Raw genomic sequence first — 16,852 nt, forward strand, 5'->3', positions numbered from 1 at the left:
AGAGAAGGTTAAAGAGAAGATTGTTAGCATTTCTCTTGCCACAAAAATGCAGACATAAATTGGGTTTTCTTCTCAAATTGGATTTTGTTTATAAAATATAATAAACATAACTATAAACGCTATGCCACTTTAAACTATTAGTTTTAGGTTAAACCATTGTATGTGTTTTTCCTTATTTCTCCGTCTCATTTCATTTCTTTCTCTCTTCCCTTCCTTAACCATGGATTTCAGGAAGCCAATGCAGAGGCTCGAAACCCTGTTAATAAAACACAAAAAATTTTATTTCTATAAAAAGATATAAAAGAAATGCATGAACCATAATGAATTCATTGGACCTAATCATTTCAAATTCATAAATTGTATCTATTAATTTGAAAACATGTGATTTTGATCCCCAAAAAAAAAAAGAACTAATCATCCAGCAAAGAAAATAAAACTATCATCAAGGTTGGGAAGCATGCAACGACTTGTGGGAAATGTCTTAACTTGTATATCAGTGGTCTCAAATTCAAACCCTAATAGCACATTGACAGTGTATGTGAGAAAACCTTCATCCTCATTTCTAATTTTGCCAAAAAAAAACATGTAACATCCCAAATACATAAAAGGCAAAAATCAAGTGATTAGTGTACAAAATCTGGGTTTGGGCTTAAGGTGATCCACCTAATAAAGTTCTCTCTTCTTCCCAATAAAATAAAAATAAAAACATAAATTAGAAAGCTGGTCCAGTGGTGATGTAAATTAGACTTTAAAGCTCCACTAGAAGCTCAAGCCAGCTGTTTTGAGATAATCCAATAATCTATCCACTATTAAAATTCAGATCAAAGGTGTGAGGTGGGTAGGGCATGTTCATTGATCGAAGTATTCAGATACAAAAATATTATATTTAGAGCATATATTAGGACATACATAATACATTGTTTTGTTTTCCCTAGTGCGCATGTTACATGCCCATGTATAAATTTATCAACCCAAAAAAAGAGAGAAAAGCCCACCCAAGTTTTATTTATTAATCAACATTATGTTGGAAAATTTGGTTGGTGGATGATGCAAAACATCACACAATATAAATATTAGTAAGTTTTAAAAAAAATCAATTAAATTACAGTGAAATACTTATCTTTTGAAATATAAAACTTAATTTTTATAGATTTTCACTCGCAATACTTGAGTTGGGTGAACAACTTGAATTTTCTTCCGAGAGATAAACTAAAAATTGAAAGCACAATGTGGGAGAGAGAGAAGTGAGAAAATTGCTCAAAATGTTCTGCTACTTCTTACTTAGTTCGAAAGGTTTGAATAGAATGTGTTTTATTTTTGGTCAATTAAATAGAATTTTTGGCACTACAATAAACGTCAATTCAATTACTACCCAACGTGAGCATAATTTAAACAACAAAACTTATTGCCAAAATAACTGTACCAATTAAATACAGAAACATACCAAAGGCTTAACACCCAAAACAACTAATAACAAATTTAAATACTATTTTGACTTCATTATTAGACAATAAATTAGTTTTATTGACCCTATTAGCTATAGCTCCTTTGTTTTGTCAACTTAAAAAAAGAAAAAAGTTTAATTGTCCATTTCATGAAACCAAAGCAAACAAAGCCTTGCAAGCTGTATATCCCAAAACCAAAACACAGAACACAAACTCACGCACGCCGGTGGCAGTGTGCAGCCGACAATAAGGCTCTGTAGACTGTGATGTTTTTCAGACATTAATAGCCACCTAAAATATAAAGACAACATATTTTTTTCATGCTAAGACCGCGTTTGGTGGTTTGTTGCCAAAAACCAGCCTCATCTTGAACACTTTTTTTTTTTTCTTCAAAAAATAAACTTAATTCTGGTTCAGAGAGTTTTCTGGTCTCCTCCTCCGACACCAAATGTTGAAGGAGATGAGGTTTGAATCAAAGCCAGTATCGTCATTTCACAAACATAACCGTCTACTTGTGAAGTTTGCTGCCTCTTTTCTTTTGTTGGGTCTCGCTTTTCGACTCTTCTATTCTGATTCTATTGGATTATCAGTTGAGCCACCTCCTCTTGCAGACCACGAAACAGAGCCCTCCTCTGTTCCATCTTTTCCTCCTCAAACTCCTCCTGGTCCTGTCGATTTTCCTGGAAACAGCAGCCAAACATCTCAAAATGGTAAGTAATTTTCTGTTCTTTCTCTGTCTGTGTCTGTGTGTTTTTGTTCATTTGTTTTTTTTCTGGGGACAGAGTGGATGAGTCTGTGTAAATGTACTAGGCTTGAGAAAGTTTCCTTTTTGACACTAATTTATTTTTCCCATCTCCTTCCCTATTGCATCCTCCATGCATGAATGATGAATTAGCAATTTCTTCATTTGAAAACTCACCAAAATTTCTCATCTGATTTCTCTCTCTACTTGATTTTTGCAATTTTGTTAGTGAATTCTGTTTTCTTTAACTGTTGATGAAAAACTCAGACAACATAAGGTCGCTGCACTGTAAAGTTAAAAAGCCTTTCTCATAATGCTTCTTTGAACCTTTGCTAGCCTCAGATTTATTCACTTTTTACAAATGTAGTGGCAGTAAAATGTGACATTTTTACTGGAGATTGGGTACCAGACTCATCAGGACCAAGATACACTAATGAAAGCTGCCATGTTATGGAATCTCATCAAAATTGTATGAAGAATGGCCGCCCTGATTCAGGCTACATTTACTGGAGGTGGAAGCCAAGAGACTGTGAGCTACGCAAGTTCAATCCACAGAGGTTTCTTGCTCTAATGAGGAACAATTCGTGGGCTTTCGTCGGCGATTCGATCTCGCGTAACCATGTGCAGTCATTGATTTGCATCCTCTCTCAGGTACATTTTAAAGCATTTCAAGATTTTGCTTAGATCAAACTAAAACTTGTTGATTTTGTTGAAAAGTGGCATTTTACTTTCAAATTGTTGAAACCTTAGCGACTTTCTCTCTTTGGAGATTGAATGGAAACCTAGTTAGATCAAACTATGTTGTGTGGGGACATGTGGTTTATGTGTATTAATCACGGGGCTTAGGTCTTACTGGCTTTGCTTCCAAAAGTCATTCAAACTTTTACTTCGCTTTTCTGGCACGTCTGTTTTAACTCTTGATCTATAATTAGTGATCCTAATTCCAACATTTAATTTTGATTTTAGTTGTGGACTACAGCTGCACTTTCATGGTGACCAATGCTTTCTAATTGGTTATAGAGTCTTTTTCATAGCAAGTTTACCTACCATGTATGTGGGATCATAATTGGTTCAGATTCAACGCCGTTTCTAGAACTTTAATGATTGCTGGTGTATGCATAGCTCCAATAGGTTTTCATAGGTAATTATCAGCATGAAAGAATATAGAATTGTTAACCGACTAGCTCTTGATTTAGTGGTACTTCTTTTTCCAATGTTGGAAAATGCCCCGAGTTCGAAAGAGTCTACAATTGTTACTTATTACCCACTAGAGTGTCAAAATTTCCCAGCTTTCCCAGCTTTGTTGGTAAGGGAGTCTTAGACAAGCCAATAGTGAAATGGCTTTTAGTTATTGAGAGTTGTGTTAAAACATGAAAAACGGAAGAACTTTTTTGGGTGTGATCATTTAGGAAATTGGAGGATGTGATATTTGAGCCAAGGACCTGCCTTGTAGTTGTAGAGAAGAGATGTGGTTATGAATTGAGTAAATTTTAGCCACAAAAAATGGGATAATTGAGGTCCTGATTTTTGAGCTAAGGACAGCTTTATATGGTATATTTTCATTTAAGCCCTATTTATAATTTTGTAACCATGCCAGTGGGGTCTAAGCTCAGTTGAAAAGGGCCTTAACTTGTAGATCAATGGTCTCAAGTTCGAACCCCTCCACGACATTTTGATAATATGTGTGAGAGAACCCCCCCTCTCACAATATCGCTTGTATAAAATAATAATATTTTTTTAACCATATAATTCCTGTATAGATACAGGACCTACCATGATCTGACATGTTGTAGATTAAACTTGCTGCCTCAACTGGTTATCTGTTTGAGCCTTGTTTTATAGCATTGCATATATTCTTTGTTGGCTTTCGATTTTTGGTCCCAAAATGTTGATCACATTTCAGTGATTATGTCCCCACAGGTGGAGCAAGCTGTTGAAGTATACCATGACAAAGAATACAGGTCTAAAAGATGGCATTTCCCATCTTACAACTTCACCCTTTCGGTAATTTGGACTCCGTTCCTCATTGGAGCAGATATTTTCGAAGACATGAATGGAGTTTCTACTTCTGAAATTCAGCTTTATCTTGACAAGATCGACAAGACATGGACCAATCAATACAACAGCTTCGATTATGTGGTGATTGGCGTTGGCAAATGGTTCCTTAAGACCGCAATTTACCATGAGAACAACACAGTCAGCGGCTGCCATTCCTGCCCCGGAAAGAACTTAACCGAGTTAGGATTTGAGTACAGCTACCGCAGTGCTCTCCGTGTGGTTTTCAATTTCATCACGCATTCGGATCATAAAGCGTCTGTATTCTTCAGAACCACCACGCCGGACCACTTTGAGAATGGAGAGTGGTTCAGTGGTGGGCATTGTAATAGATCGCTGCCATTCAAAGAAGGTGAGGTTGATTTGAAAGATGTAGATAATGTAATGCGTAACATTGAGTTGGAAGAATTTGAGAAGGCTGCTAAAGGATCTGAAGAGGGGGTGAATTTGAAGCTACTGGACACAACCCATCTCTCATTGTTGAGATCTGATGGGCACCCAGGTCCGTACAGGCAATTCCAGCCATTTGCCAAGGATAAAAATGCCACAGTTCAGAATGATTGCTTACATTGGTGCCTACCTGGGCCAATAGATACTTGGAATGATTTGGTGATGGAATTGTTGGTCAATGGTGACAAATATCGATGACCAAACCATTTTATGTACCTCGACTTATCGACCTTTCAGAATTCTTGGCCGGAATCAAAGTTTTGTTTTTCGGATTGAAGGTTCGGAAATACTTCATAAGCATTTGCAGGGGTTGTTTATCCTGTGAGCAATTCTATGCCTTAAAGAACAGGGAAGCCATGAAACGTAGAGAAGGCTTGCGAGCTCGCTAAGATGTGTGAACAAATTATTTTTTTGCTATTTCAGATTTTTTGGCCAAGCTGCAAAATCTTATACCCTTTGTATTACACACAACTTATCTATGAAATTACAAATCCTATAAAAATCCCTTCATTTCTGTAAAAGCTTAGTATACGTCTTTACAGAACAGAAAATAATGCAAAGGGACGCATATTTATATGAGATATTTAGTGATATACCCATTTCTAGCACTAATATTATAAATAAACCCTACACAATTGAATTCCTATAAACAAACCCAAAAAAAACCCAAAAAATGATAGCTAGCCTTATTGAATTTAATATTGATTATTAAATTACTTTGATGCCCTATTGAGTGCTTTGGGTATTTTTATGAGATTTTGGGGTTGGGCTTGTTTTAAGAAATTGATGGCAGTTTTGTAATTTATAAGAAGTTAAAAGCTTTTTTGTTATGTTGTAAATGGGCTTTGGGTGTGTTTCTAAAGTTCATTTTATATAGGGTATTTTTATAATTTGGGCCCCCATATTGGGTATAATAGTGAATCTCCCTATTTATATTCAAGAAGCTATTTACCAGTCGTCCTGCCACAAAACAAAACTACTAGCATTATGTAGAAATCCAAAAGTTCATCTTTAGGAAGCCATTTACCAGTCACCCTGCCTCACTAGTTCTATCTCTAAGTACTATTGCTTGGAGCCAATGAACTAATAAACCAAAGGGTAAAAACCTGATCACAACTCTTGAAATGAAAGCACTCATAACGAAAGCAAATCGAATTTCATCGATTCTTAGCTTGATTCAAAATCAAGGCAATGTTAGGACAACAGAGAACACAAATGCAGGGAATTTGCTCCACAACCTTCAAATCGGAACTCACATTTCAATTCTGGATTATTAACTAACAAGTCACATCTGAAAGTGCAACATCACCACAAGTTTGCAGAACATGTTCATGAAATATAGACAGAAAGCCAAAAAGCTTGGGTCGCACTGAAAATGCAACTCTTCACCTTCCTCCTCTTATTTGCTTGAAGTGGATGCTTCTGCCTTCCTTGGCTCCGACTTCATCCAATCCTGCGTAATTAAACAAAATGCTAAATACAATGTTCATGTCTCAAATCAAATTCAGCAAATATACAACACAACCCAGCTCTTGCTTCAAAAAATTCAAGCTGTTGTTCTAAGGAAGTGGCAGCTGTTTTATACATTTAATTGCAATTTTATCAAACAAGCAATTGAACATATTAAACCACAGTAAGCCACAATTTGGTCAGCTAAAACACTGGATTAAGTCCCATTTTGCAGGAATTTAGGCATATTAAATACAGTTCAAATTGATGGAAAATACAAAAAGAGCTAAAATCATAAAACTTGAATTAAGAAAGTGAAGCAGTGAAACCCTAGAATGTATTTTTTTTCTCGACGAAGCCAGATCTATACTCAACAATCGAAACCCAATACCCTAATTCGGACCAATTGATAGTTTAGCAGAAAATCGCGGATTTTAAACGAAGAAATATTCGAATTGCTGAATCTGAAAATAAATTAAATGAACAACGAAATGAATAAAAGGGAAAATTACGTTCTCAATAAGAAGGTAGTGGCCGACGACTACGGTGCCTACTATGCCTCCCAAGATCGCGACTGGTCCAGTTAACAGGCTCCATTTCCGGTATATCATCTTCTTCTTCTTCTTCCTCTTCTTCTTCTTCCCTCCTGTCGCTGAGGCTCAGGCGTCTGGTGCGTTTTCGCTTCCGTAATGTGGTTCCATTATACAAATAGGCCCCAGCTTTTTTGGGCTCAGCTTGGGCTTCTTAAATTCTAAAGAGGCCCCAATTTTTTGGGGCTTCGTTTCAACACAATGATCTGCTGGGTGCATTCAATTTTTTCTTTTTTCTTGTTCTTATAATGATTTCCGTACTTCTCTTTTTAAGGGCATTTCTAATCATAGTCTCTGAAAATAATGGATAGAGACCCATTTAGAGTTCTGTTGGAATATTCTAGGCTCTAAAAGTATTTAAAAGTATCTTTCCTACAACGGAGGCTCTACATCCGAGGCTCTCTATGAATTTTTTATGATGTAATTTGTTTTACATGTTAATTTTTGTTGTTATTAACGTTGTTTGTTTTATTATATGTTTATGTTATATTAGCTTTTTTTTAATGAACATTTCTACCAAAAAAATTCAAAAAGTGGGACCAGCTTGAGCTCTATCAAAATTCGCAAATTTAGAGACAGCTCTGATGAGACTTTATGATACAGGGCCTCAAATCTCTTCCATTGGGGATGCCTTTTGGCACATGAGCTCTACATTAGAGCAGCTCCAGCAAGGAGCTGAGCCCAAGGCTGGGGGGAGAAAAAAACAAAAATCTGTTTCCAGCGAGGAGCCCAGGCCCGAGCGCAAGGTGGGACCCAGCAACCTGGGTGGCCCGAGCTCTAGCCCTCGTTTTGGTGCTGACGTCATCGCTACAGTGCCACATTGCTACAGTGACGCTACAGTGTCTAGCGCTACAGTAACACTAAAAGTCCACGTGTCGCACTCTGGGCTCTCCGATCAGATTTTTTTCTCCAATCCAACGGCAGCCAATTTTTGTGCAATAAAAAAAAGAAAAAAATTGAATTTTTTTTTAAAAAAAAAAATTACCAAAAAATTACTTCCTTTTTTTTTTCTATAAATACCAAAATTTTATCCGATTGAGATATGAATTTTATAATAAATATTGATATGTACAAACCCAAAAATATTATCCGAAAATAATATCCAAATTAATTATTTTCATTAAAAAATTTGTGAAAAAAATAAATAAATAAATAGTAATTGCCCTTAGCCATGGCAATGGGTGAAAACATAAAATACTATTTGAAAGGGCAACCACTATTCACTTAAATAGTGGCTGCCCTAGCTCCCTTTGCCATGACAAGGGGCAAATGGATGGAGTTTCTCTTATAGAGCCCCATTTTTGCTTTTTATGTGCGAGTATAAAAAAGAAAAGGTAAAATATTTCATTTGGATTTCATCCTATGGCCCTTATTAAAGAGGTCCTCACAAGACTTTATTTTTAGGTTTTTAAGTGAGTGAGACTGTGACTATGAGTGGCAAAATTGAAAACCTTCTCCTCTAAAAATTCCAAATCTATCATTGATTATAGTAAACAAGAAAATAAAATAATTATAACCAGTCATAGATGACTAGTTACAATTAGTAGGGCAATGCCCTCGTATCTATTTCAAGGAAGCGTAAGTTTGATATATATCATTGGCTCATTTGCAGACATTTTAAAATTTTCAAGTTAGTGGTTGTTTAACATAGCATTAAAGTGTCTTTGCAAGTGATACTTAGTTAAATCCACTATAATCAAATTTGTCAAGTTCGATAAAAACACAGGATTGAAAAATTAAAATTCAGCTATCCAAAGTATATATTTAAAATAACTTACCCAATAGAAATAAAGGAATTGTCCTTGAGCAGGCTCTAGACGACGAAGTGGCTAGAAATTGTTAGAAAGTCAATTGATCAACTAAAAAAACATCGAAATGGTCAATCTCTCTGGAACCCTTGAGCAAATATTACCTGAGTCATTGTAATTCCAGAACTTCCCAGGACTGAAAACTTCTGTTCCAAGGTTGAATTTTGCACATCACTAAAGACTATATAATAATTCTTTCTACCTGCCCCCATCATTCTTCACAACCACAATGGAAGAAAACAAATACACAACACCTCATGTAGTCATGGTACCAAGTCCAGGCATGGGTCACCTTATCCCACTGGTTGAGCTAGCCAAGCTCTTTATCCACCACCACAACTTCACCATCACATTTATAATCCCAACAATTGGGTCTCATCCACCCAAACCCCAAATTTCCCTTCTTCAGACCCTACCTCCACAATCCACAACCTATTTCTTTCTCCCTCCAATTTCCTTTGATTACCTACCACAAGAAACCAAAGCAGAAACAAAAATAACCCTAGCTGTCACACGCTCGATTTCTTCGATTCGTGACGTGTTCCAGTCCTTAGCTGAAAATGCCAACTTGGTAGCATTGGTGGTTGATATTTTTGGCACGGACGCTTTTGATGTTGCACATCAGTTCAATGTGTCACCTTACTTATATTTTCCCTCGATGACTATGGGGTTAATTTTGTTACTTTATATGCCTAAGCTTGACAGCTTGGTCTCTTCTGAATACAGAGACTTGGCTGAACCAGTGAAGTTACCTGGGTGCACACCAATTTGTGGTAGAGATTTTCCAGAGCCATTTCAGGACCGAAAAGATGAAGCATACAAATTGTTTCTTCACCATGGGAAAAGGGTTGGTTTGGCTGAGGGAATTATACTGAATAGCTTCATGGAATTGGAGCCAGATCCTATAAAGGCTTTGCAAGATGATTCTGAGCTTTGTAGGCCACCGGTTTACCCAATTGGACCGCTTATACAGACCGGTTCATGTGGTTGGGCGGAACCGGCTGGTGGGTTAGAGTATTTAAGATGGTTGGATGATCAGCCGACTGGGTCTGTTTTGTTTGTGTCATTTGGGAGTGGAGGTACTCTCTCTTCTGAACAGCTCACTGAATTGGCATTAGGTCTTGAAATGAGTGGAACTAAATTTTTATGGGTCGTGAGAAGCCCAAATAACAAAGCTTCAAATGCATCATTTTTTAGTGTCCATAGCCAAACAGACCCTTTGGGGTGCCTACCATATGGGTTTGTGGAGAGGACCAAAAGGCAAGGTCTTTCGGTGCCATCATGGGCACCACAAACTGAGGTCCTTGGCCACTGCTCAGTTGGTGGGTTTTTAAGTCACTGTGGATGGAATTCAATCCTTGAGAGCATTGTGAATGGTGTGCCTCTGATTGCTTGGCCTTTGTATGCAGAGCAGAAAATGAATGCAATTGTGTTGACTGAGGTTTTAAAAGTGGCATTGAGGCCCAAAGCTGATGAAAATGGCATCGTGGGAAGGGAGGAGATTGCCAGGGTTGTGAAGGAACTAATGGAAGGGGAAGAAGGGTTTAGGGTTCGTGATCAAATGAATTATTGGAAGGAAGCTGCTGTGAAGGCAAAGAGTGAAGAGGGTTCTTCTACAAAGTCACTATCTGAGTTAGTGATCAAGTGGAAGAAACACAAGAAGTAATTACGGTGCAGTTGATTTTCCATTTCCATTCTCCATTTCATAATTTATATTATGGGGTGCTTGAAATGTGGTACTCATGCATGCTTAATGTAATTCGCAACCTGTTTGTATTATTCAAATATAATTACCTTAGTGTATATCAATATGTTGTATTAGCTAACTCTTGATCCAGTGATATTTCTATCAATTCTCAACATTTGAAAGATTCATACGGTCATGCCATATTATGTTTAGCATATTGTAAATAAGATATATGCTTCTTTTTCTCTTTTTTTTTTTTTCCAACAAACGATATCATATTTATAAGATATGTTAACCACAACTAGGTATCGAACTCATCATAAATATATATCATTATGTGAGTCAAATTTGAGACGTCCCTCAAACAAGTGAAGACAAATACCACTAAATTAAAAGCTAGTAGATGATATTAGATATGAGTTGAGAATATATAGATTTATTTTCATCTTTCTAATCTCTTGCTCTTCCCACTTGTAGACTCCCCTTTTCATCCATCACAATTAAGGATAAAATAATGTTTAGAAATGGAGGGGAATAGTTCTGGATTTCCCAACAAAAAAAAAAAACCAAAAGAAAAACTGACAACAATTGTTTGACACCTATGCAGTTAGTACCCATCATTCAAACTAAAAAAAAATAAAGTGATGGAGAAATTTCTTAATAAAGTAGCATTAAACAGTAAATTAGAACCTAATCGATGTATGATGATGATGACCCCACGTCTAATAACCTTAATTAATATGATAATCTTAATAATGTTTTGTTGGTGAGTAAGCAATATCTTAATCATTATCCTCAGCCTCCACACCAATGGATCCGAGGGCTGATGCAAAAGACTCCAACATCAAATTTGGAACTTCTTTTAGCGTCATACTTTCATCATCATAAGGTCATCACTGCTTTGATTATTTCAACACTATTTCATTTCTAATATTAATTAATTCAGTGTGGTCTAATTTTTTTCCTCAATTTAAAGTCTTCTTTGGTGACTTCCAAAACATCGTAGCACTTTTAGTTGTACTTGATTAGGTTCCAAGAAGTGTCTCAATATTTCTTTTTCGCCTTTTTCATTACACAAAAAGATATTTCTATTGAATTTAAAATAAATAAATAAAAAAGTATTATGTAGCTATGTGATGATCTATAACATCGTGACAAGACAATTTTGTTTACAAAGTCTCGTGGTGACTGAAGGGGAGGAGGAAGGAGAAGTACTTTTTGCTTTCCCTTTCCTCCCCTCACCTCTTTTTGCTAATTTGTCAATCCAATCATTCTTCCAAAACTCTTCTTCTAAAATTTCTTAGTTTCTCTAAATCAAGTTTACCAAACATTTGAAGGAGTTTTGCTCATCTGCCCTTTTGTTGTTGTTTCCATTATTGTTAGTTTAGGTTATTTGTTCGTTATTATGCGCAATTTGATTGCTAGAGACCAATTTTCCCAACTTCATCATATGTTCAATAATTAATGAAAAAAAAATTTATTAACGTACAATACTTGATATTATGTACTTGAATGTTCTTAGTCGTCTTTTTTTTTTTTTTGAATACCTTTCCTATTGAAAGGGACGATAGTATATTAAACTCACACATACAATACGGATGTTAGGACTCGAACTCAGGACCTTGTCTAAGAGAGTAAATACTTCAAACTACTACACTAGTGGGTCCTTTGCAGTCGTCTTATTTTTTTTAGATAAAGAGCAATAGTATTTTATTAATAAGAGGAATATAAACAAGTACAAAATCACTATAGACTATGGTGCTAATTAATTATGGATAAATCTTCTCCCATAATCAAATATAACAACAAATTTAATTAATCTAAAGAGAATCACGCATAACCCACAAACTCATTAAAATCCTATAAATGAAGAGCATAAAAGAACACCATATATCGTCATATCATGCGCACACCATATCACCTCACAAACCATCCAAAAGTAGTGTTAACAAGTAATTGAAGGTTGATGCCAACGTGAAGACGCACCCCACTGGAATTTTGACACATTAATCATGTGTTTGATAAAAGGTACGTATTATTCCATTTTCATTGGCCCAACTTTTCTCATATATGTTTGAGCTTATCCAAGTTTGATTGGCACAAAACCTTCCTCATCATATGTTTGTGAGCTTTTCTCGAAATAACTAAAGAGTCTCTCCTTAGCTTAGTGGTGCAATTATTGTACCTTTCTTTTGTCAACAAAATATCTATTAGAGGAGAAAATGAAGCGTTTTAATAACTTATGGAGATAATGGAGGGGATGATGTTTGCACGTTGTTATTATTGTGCAAACACTCGAAAGAAAAGTAAGGAGAAGTAATAAAAAATACATAGTGTCCTGACAGTAATAACGTTCAAACGTCCGCATTGAATAAAATCTATACATATTGCCTTCATAATTTGGAGGAGTGAGAAGATTTTAAGCAAGAATTTAACCCTTCTCATGGATATGGATTTTTTTTTGTTTTTTGTGAAAGAAGTATTGTTATTGTTATAATCTTTTTTATTTTTCAGACAAAAGAATCGAATTTAAAATCTCTTTCAATATTGTTAAAAACAATACGACTAAACTAATAGCTCATTAAAATGCTAAGGCCCTTCTCTTAAAACCACATGTCATAAAAATGATGGGTACACATTATTTTGGGTTGTTCAACAAAAGAAACCATTTTGGTTATTAAAAAAACATTAATTTGGCAGGGCAAACATGACCATTTATCAATACGGATGTGGTCCTTAACTCCTTTAATAATATATCAACGATGAATCAATTATCAGTCTCCCCAAAAGACCACATTTTTTATGCGGTCCTTAGATACCTCGCTTGGGTCTTTTGATACATGATAATTTCATGAAATAAAATTACAAATTATATGCTTTGTGCAGCACGGTTTTCAATTGTTGATATAGGAGTAAGGTGTGATTCCAACAATTGACACCTTCGTTAAACTTTTCTCGAAATAAAATTTCAAATCGTAAATGCCAAATTAAGTAGGAAATCAGCGTTACAAATTACATGACCATCCACAATATTTGGTAGATTGTCTATCTGGTTATATTTATCGGATAATTGTTCAAAATTTACTTGATAATATATCCGATACTATAAATTGATACGATAGGACTGAATTTAATATTCTTTTTTAAGAAAATATTGTTTGTCTCATTTCCTATAAGGAGATATTTCTCCTTTCATCGGATTCTATAAAAACTCCAACTTACATAATAATGAGAGAAGTATTTTCCGTTTCGGATATCATAGTTTCTTTTATATTATTATGCATTAAAAAGAAAAGGATATAAAGTTGATAACATAAGCCTTACGTATGAATTGACATCACTCACACATGTGTTTGAGTGCATGGCTGACCATTCCAAGAAAGAAAGCTCTACCTCTTTAGAAACAGCCGTACCCTTCTCGCACTCTCAACCCATTACACAAATATTCTCAGTATCCCCCATAATAGAATTCCACAACGACTGCCACAAACCACAACCAAACAATAACAAACCACCACTAAACTCCAGAAACCAGCCTTCCTAATAATCCCAATTAACAATTAATCCCTCTCTCTCTCTCTCTCTCTCTCTCTCTCTCTCTCGCTAAAAAGAAAATAATTAAATTGCATTAGCCTTTTCCAAAACACCTCATCCCACCTATATAAAGCAGCAGCAGCACATCATTCTTTCTCATCACACTCCCACAAAATATAGCATATACCCCCTTCCCTCCCAAAAGCGATTCACCAAAAAGCACTCTGCCAAACATGGCGCAAGCACAACCACGGCCACCTCACATCGCAATTCTTCCGAGTCCGGGCATGGGCCACCTCATCCCACTCGCCGAGTTCGCCAAGCGAGTCGTCCACCACCACAATTTCACGGTCACCTTCATCGTCCCCTGCGATGGCCCTCCGACGAAGGCCCAGAAATCCGTCCTCGACGCCCTCCCAATCGCAATTGACCACGTGTTCCTCCCGCCTGTCAGCTTCGACGATCTTCCCCAAGGCTCCAAAATCGAAACACTAATTTCCCTCACCGTCAGTCGGTCCCTGACCTCCCTCCGCGACGCGATCAAGTCCTTGATTTCCCGCGCAAACCTCGTCGGGCTCGTGGTCGATCTCTTCGGCACCGACGCCTTCGACGTCGCCAAAGAATTCAACCTCTCCAAGTACATTTTCTTCCCCTCCACGGCCATGGCGCTGTCTCTCTTCCTCTACTTGCCGAAGCTCGACGAAACGACGCCGTGCGAGTACAGGGAGCTTGCGGACCCGGTCACAATCCCCGGGTGCATCCCGATTCACGGTCGCGATTTGCTCGACCCAGTTCAGGATCGTAAGGACGAGGCCTACAAATGGGTCCTTCACCACGCGAAACGGTACCGTTTGGCCGACGGTATCATGGTGAATAGCTTCGCGGAGTTGGAGCCCGGCGCTTTGAGAGCGTTGCAAGAGAGCGAACCGGGTAAGCCGCCGGTTTACCCGGTTGGACCGCTCGTGAAAATGGAGTTCAGTAACGCTTTGGACGAGCAGTCTTCCAAGTGTCTGAAATGGCTGGATGAGCAGCCACGTGGGTCGGTGCTGTACGTCTCCTTCGGGAGTGGCGGGACCCTCTCGTATGACCAGATCAATGACTTGGCTCTTGGGTTGGAAATGAGTGAGCAGAGGTTCTTGTGGGTGGTGAGGAGCCCAAGCGACAAGGCTGCCAATGCCACTTATTTCAGCGTTCACAGCCAAAACGACCCGTTGGAATTTTTGCCGAAAGGATTTTTGGGTAGGACCCAGGGGAGGGGCCTGGTGGTCCCCAATTGGGCCCCACAGGCCCAGATTCTAGGCCACATGTCCACAGGAGGGTTCTTGACCCATTGTGGTTGGAACTCGGCATTGGAGAGCGTTGTAAATGGTGTGCCTCTTGTGGCCTGGCCGCTGTACGCCGAGCAGAAAATGAACGCTGTGATGTTCACTGAGGACATAAAAGTGGCATTGAGGCCCAAAGCCAGTGAAAATGGGCTGGTGGGTAGGGAGGAAATTGCTCTGGTGGTTCAGGCTCTCATGGAAGGAGAGGACGGTAAGCGGCTCAGAAACCGAATGAAGGACCTGAAAGATGCCGCGGCTAAAGCTCTGAGTGAGAATGGGGCTTCCACAAAGGCACTCGCTCATGTGGTGACAAAGTGGAAAACCCAATTTTCCAATTGAAAATTTAGTCTTTAATTAGTTTCTTCGTGCATCCCCCTACCCACTATGTTTTTCTTTTTCTTTCTCCTTCCTTTCATGTTAGTATAATACTTGTTGGTTGACTGTGAGATATTATGGTGCATATATAGAACAAGCTTTTCATGTTTAATCTATGGAGTTGTTGAGATGGATGGCAGCCCTAATATTATTGGTGGACAGAGTAATGTGCCAAGGGGATGACCGAATTTGGGAGAAATTTGTTACATCACAATAAAGTCATGGCACTCAAGTTGCGATGAGGGTTGGTGGTGGCTGGCTGCCATTGAAGGTAGGGCAAGTCTTTTGCAATTAATATTTGGGAGGTAAAATACACAATTAAGAGGAAAGGTACCGTATGAATCCCCACATCACATGTGGTTGTCTAGCTAGAATTCTTAGCAAAAACCGAAAACATGAGTTAAGAGTATGAGAGGCCTTTAATGTTCAAAATTTTGATTGAACAGAAAAATACATGAATTTTAATACCAACGATTTGTTTGGGGGTTTTTTATGCTAAAGGTTTTTTTATAGAGGCCCAAGCTTGCACATCATTTTGTCTTCTTTTCAGTGTATTATACTATTTGGTTATTGAATGAAATTCCTTCCACTAAATTATATATATATATATATACACACACGCAAAGGATTTGCAGGTGATTATATGAGAAATAAATGAGACATAGTAAAAGTCAATGACGATATTTAAATCTCTTCTAACTCAAAGGTGATATATTCTAGAAGATGAGCTTTTTAACTTATAACTTTCCTATTCATTATGTCACACAATGCTTAAAGGCAAGGAGAAAGAGAAAGGCAAGAGCAATGGCATTATTGTAATTTTCTAAAAAGAGGAAAATGACCTCCTAGAAATTGTTAGAATTTGGATCCTCTACTCTGATTTTCTCTGTCATAATCTATTTTACTTTTGTTTTCCATACGCCACCTCATTAAAATTTAGTCTAAGGGATTTAAAAGTTGACACATCAACCTAAAACAAAAACCCAATTTACTCTTAATTCAAAAAGAAAAAAAAAAAAAACTTAACACCCAACTAACGAGATATTTAACATCTAAAGTTGTTTTTTTCTTCTTCTTCTTCTTCGTGTTCTGTCCTGATGAAAGACAAATCTTTTTTCTTCTTCTTTTTGTTCCTCATCAACTAAACAACGAACATACACTTAATAATTATATGATTTCTCAAACTTTTGGACAACAACCAGTTCCACCTTTGTTCGAATTTGATATAATTCTTGGTCTTCTCCATCTCTCATCAGCTTTACCCCTAGTGAAAGTAAATATATATATATAATTAACTGAAAAATACGAATAATATTAAAATATTAATTAATCAATTAAAAGTTTAAAACTAAAGCATGAAAAGAAAAAAAAACTCTCATTTCTCTCAGATTGACC

At 37.1% G+C, this 16,852-nt stretch overlaps 3 protein-coding genes and 1 long non-coding RNA gene across 4 annotated transcripts; 3 read left to right on the plus strand and 1 right to left on the minus strand.

The window, feature by feature from the left end:
• Positions 1-1,802: 1,802 nt before the first annotated feature.
• Positions 1,803-5,269, plus strand: LOC117619042 (protein trichome birefringence-like 25). The gene is made up of 3 exons (XM_034348861.1): positions 1,803-2,155; positions 2,555-2,838; positions 4,108-5,269. The coding sequence occupies exons 1-3, from the start codon at positions 1,894-1,896 to the stop codon at positions 4,888-4,890; spliced, it is 1,329 nt and encodes a 442-aa protein (XP_034204752.1). The 5' UTR covers positions 1,803-1,893; the 3' UTR covers positions 4,891-5,269.
• A 548-nt stretch (positions 5,270-5,817) lies between these two features.
• On the minus strand, positions 5,818-6,912 carry LOC117618803. Its single transcript, XR_004584491.1, has 2 exons — positions 6,654-6,912; positions 5,818-6,145 (listed from the first exon to the last, which is right to left on the minus strand). It is a non-coding gene; the product is annotated as an uncharacterized LOC117618803 (long non-coding RNA).
• Positions 6,913-8,768: 1,856 nt separating this feature from the next.
• On the plus strand, positions 8,769-10,255 carry LOC117619570 (hydroquinone glucosyltransferase-like). Its single transcript, XM_034349560.1, has one exon. The coding sequence runs from the start codon at positions 8,769-8,771 to the stop codon at positions 10,203-10,205; it is 1,437 nt and encodes a 478-aa protein (XP_034205451.1). The 3' UTR covers positions 10,206-10,255.
• A 3,564-nt stretch (positions 10,256-13,819) lies between these two features.
• On the plus strand, positions 13,820-15,656 carry LOC117618885 (hydroquinone glucosyltransferase). The gene has a single exon (XM_034348646.1). It carries the CDS (start codon positions 13,994-13,996, stop codon positions 15,419-15,421), a length of 1,428 nt encoding a protein of 475 aa, XP_034204537.1. The 5' UTR covers positions 13,820-13,993; the 3' UTR covers positions 15,422-15,656.
• Positions 15,657-16,852: the final 1,196 nt, after the last annotated feature.

The sequence above is a fragment of the Prunus dulcis genome, chromosome 2 (assembly GCF_902201215.1).
Source record: "Prunus dulcis chromosome 2, ALMONDv2, whole genome shotgun sequence".
Classification (NCBI taxonomy): domain Eukaryota; kingdom Viridiplantae; phylum Streptophyta; class Magnoliopsida; order Rosales; family Rosaceae; genus Prunus; species Prunus dulcis.

Coding starts and splice junctions, on each gene's coding strand:
- LOC117619042 (XM_034348861.1), top strand. CDS start 1,894: ATGTTGAAGGAGATGAGGTTTGAATCAAAGCCAGTATCGTCATTTCAC. Junction 2,156..2,554: donor CAGCCAAACATCTCAAAATG/GTAAGTAATTTT, acceptor TTACAAATGTAG/TGGCAGTAAAATGTGACATT. Junction 2,839..4,107: donor TGATTTGCATCCTCTCTCAG/GTACATTTTAAA, acceptor ATGTCCCCACAG/GTGGAGCAAGCTGTTGAAGT.
- LOC117618885 (XM_034348646.1), top strand. CDS start 13,994: ATGGCGCAAGCACAACCACGGCCACCTCACATCGCAATTCTTCCGAGT.
- LOC117619570 (XM_034349560.1), top strand. CDS start 8,769: ATGGAAGAAAACAAATACACAACACCTCATGTAGTCATGGTACCAAGT.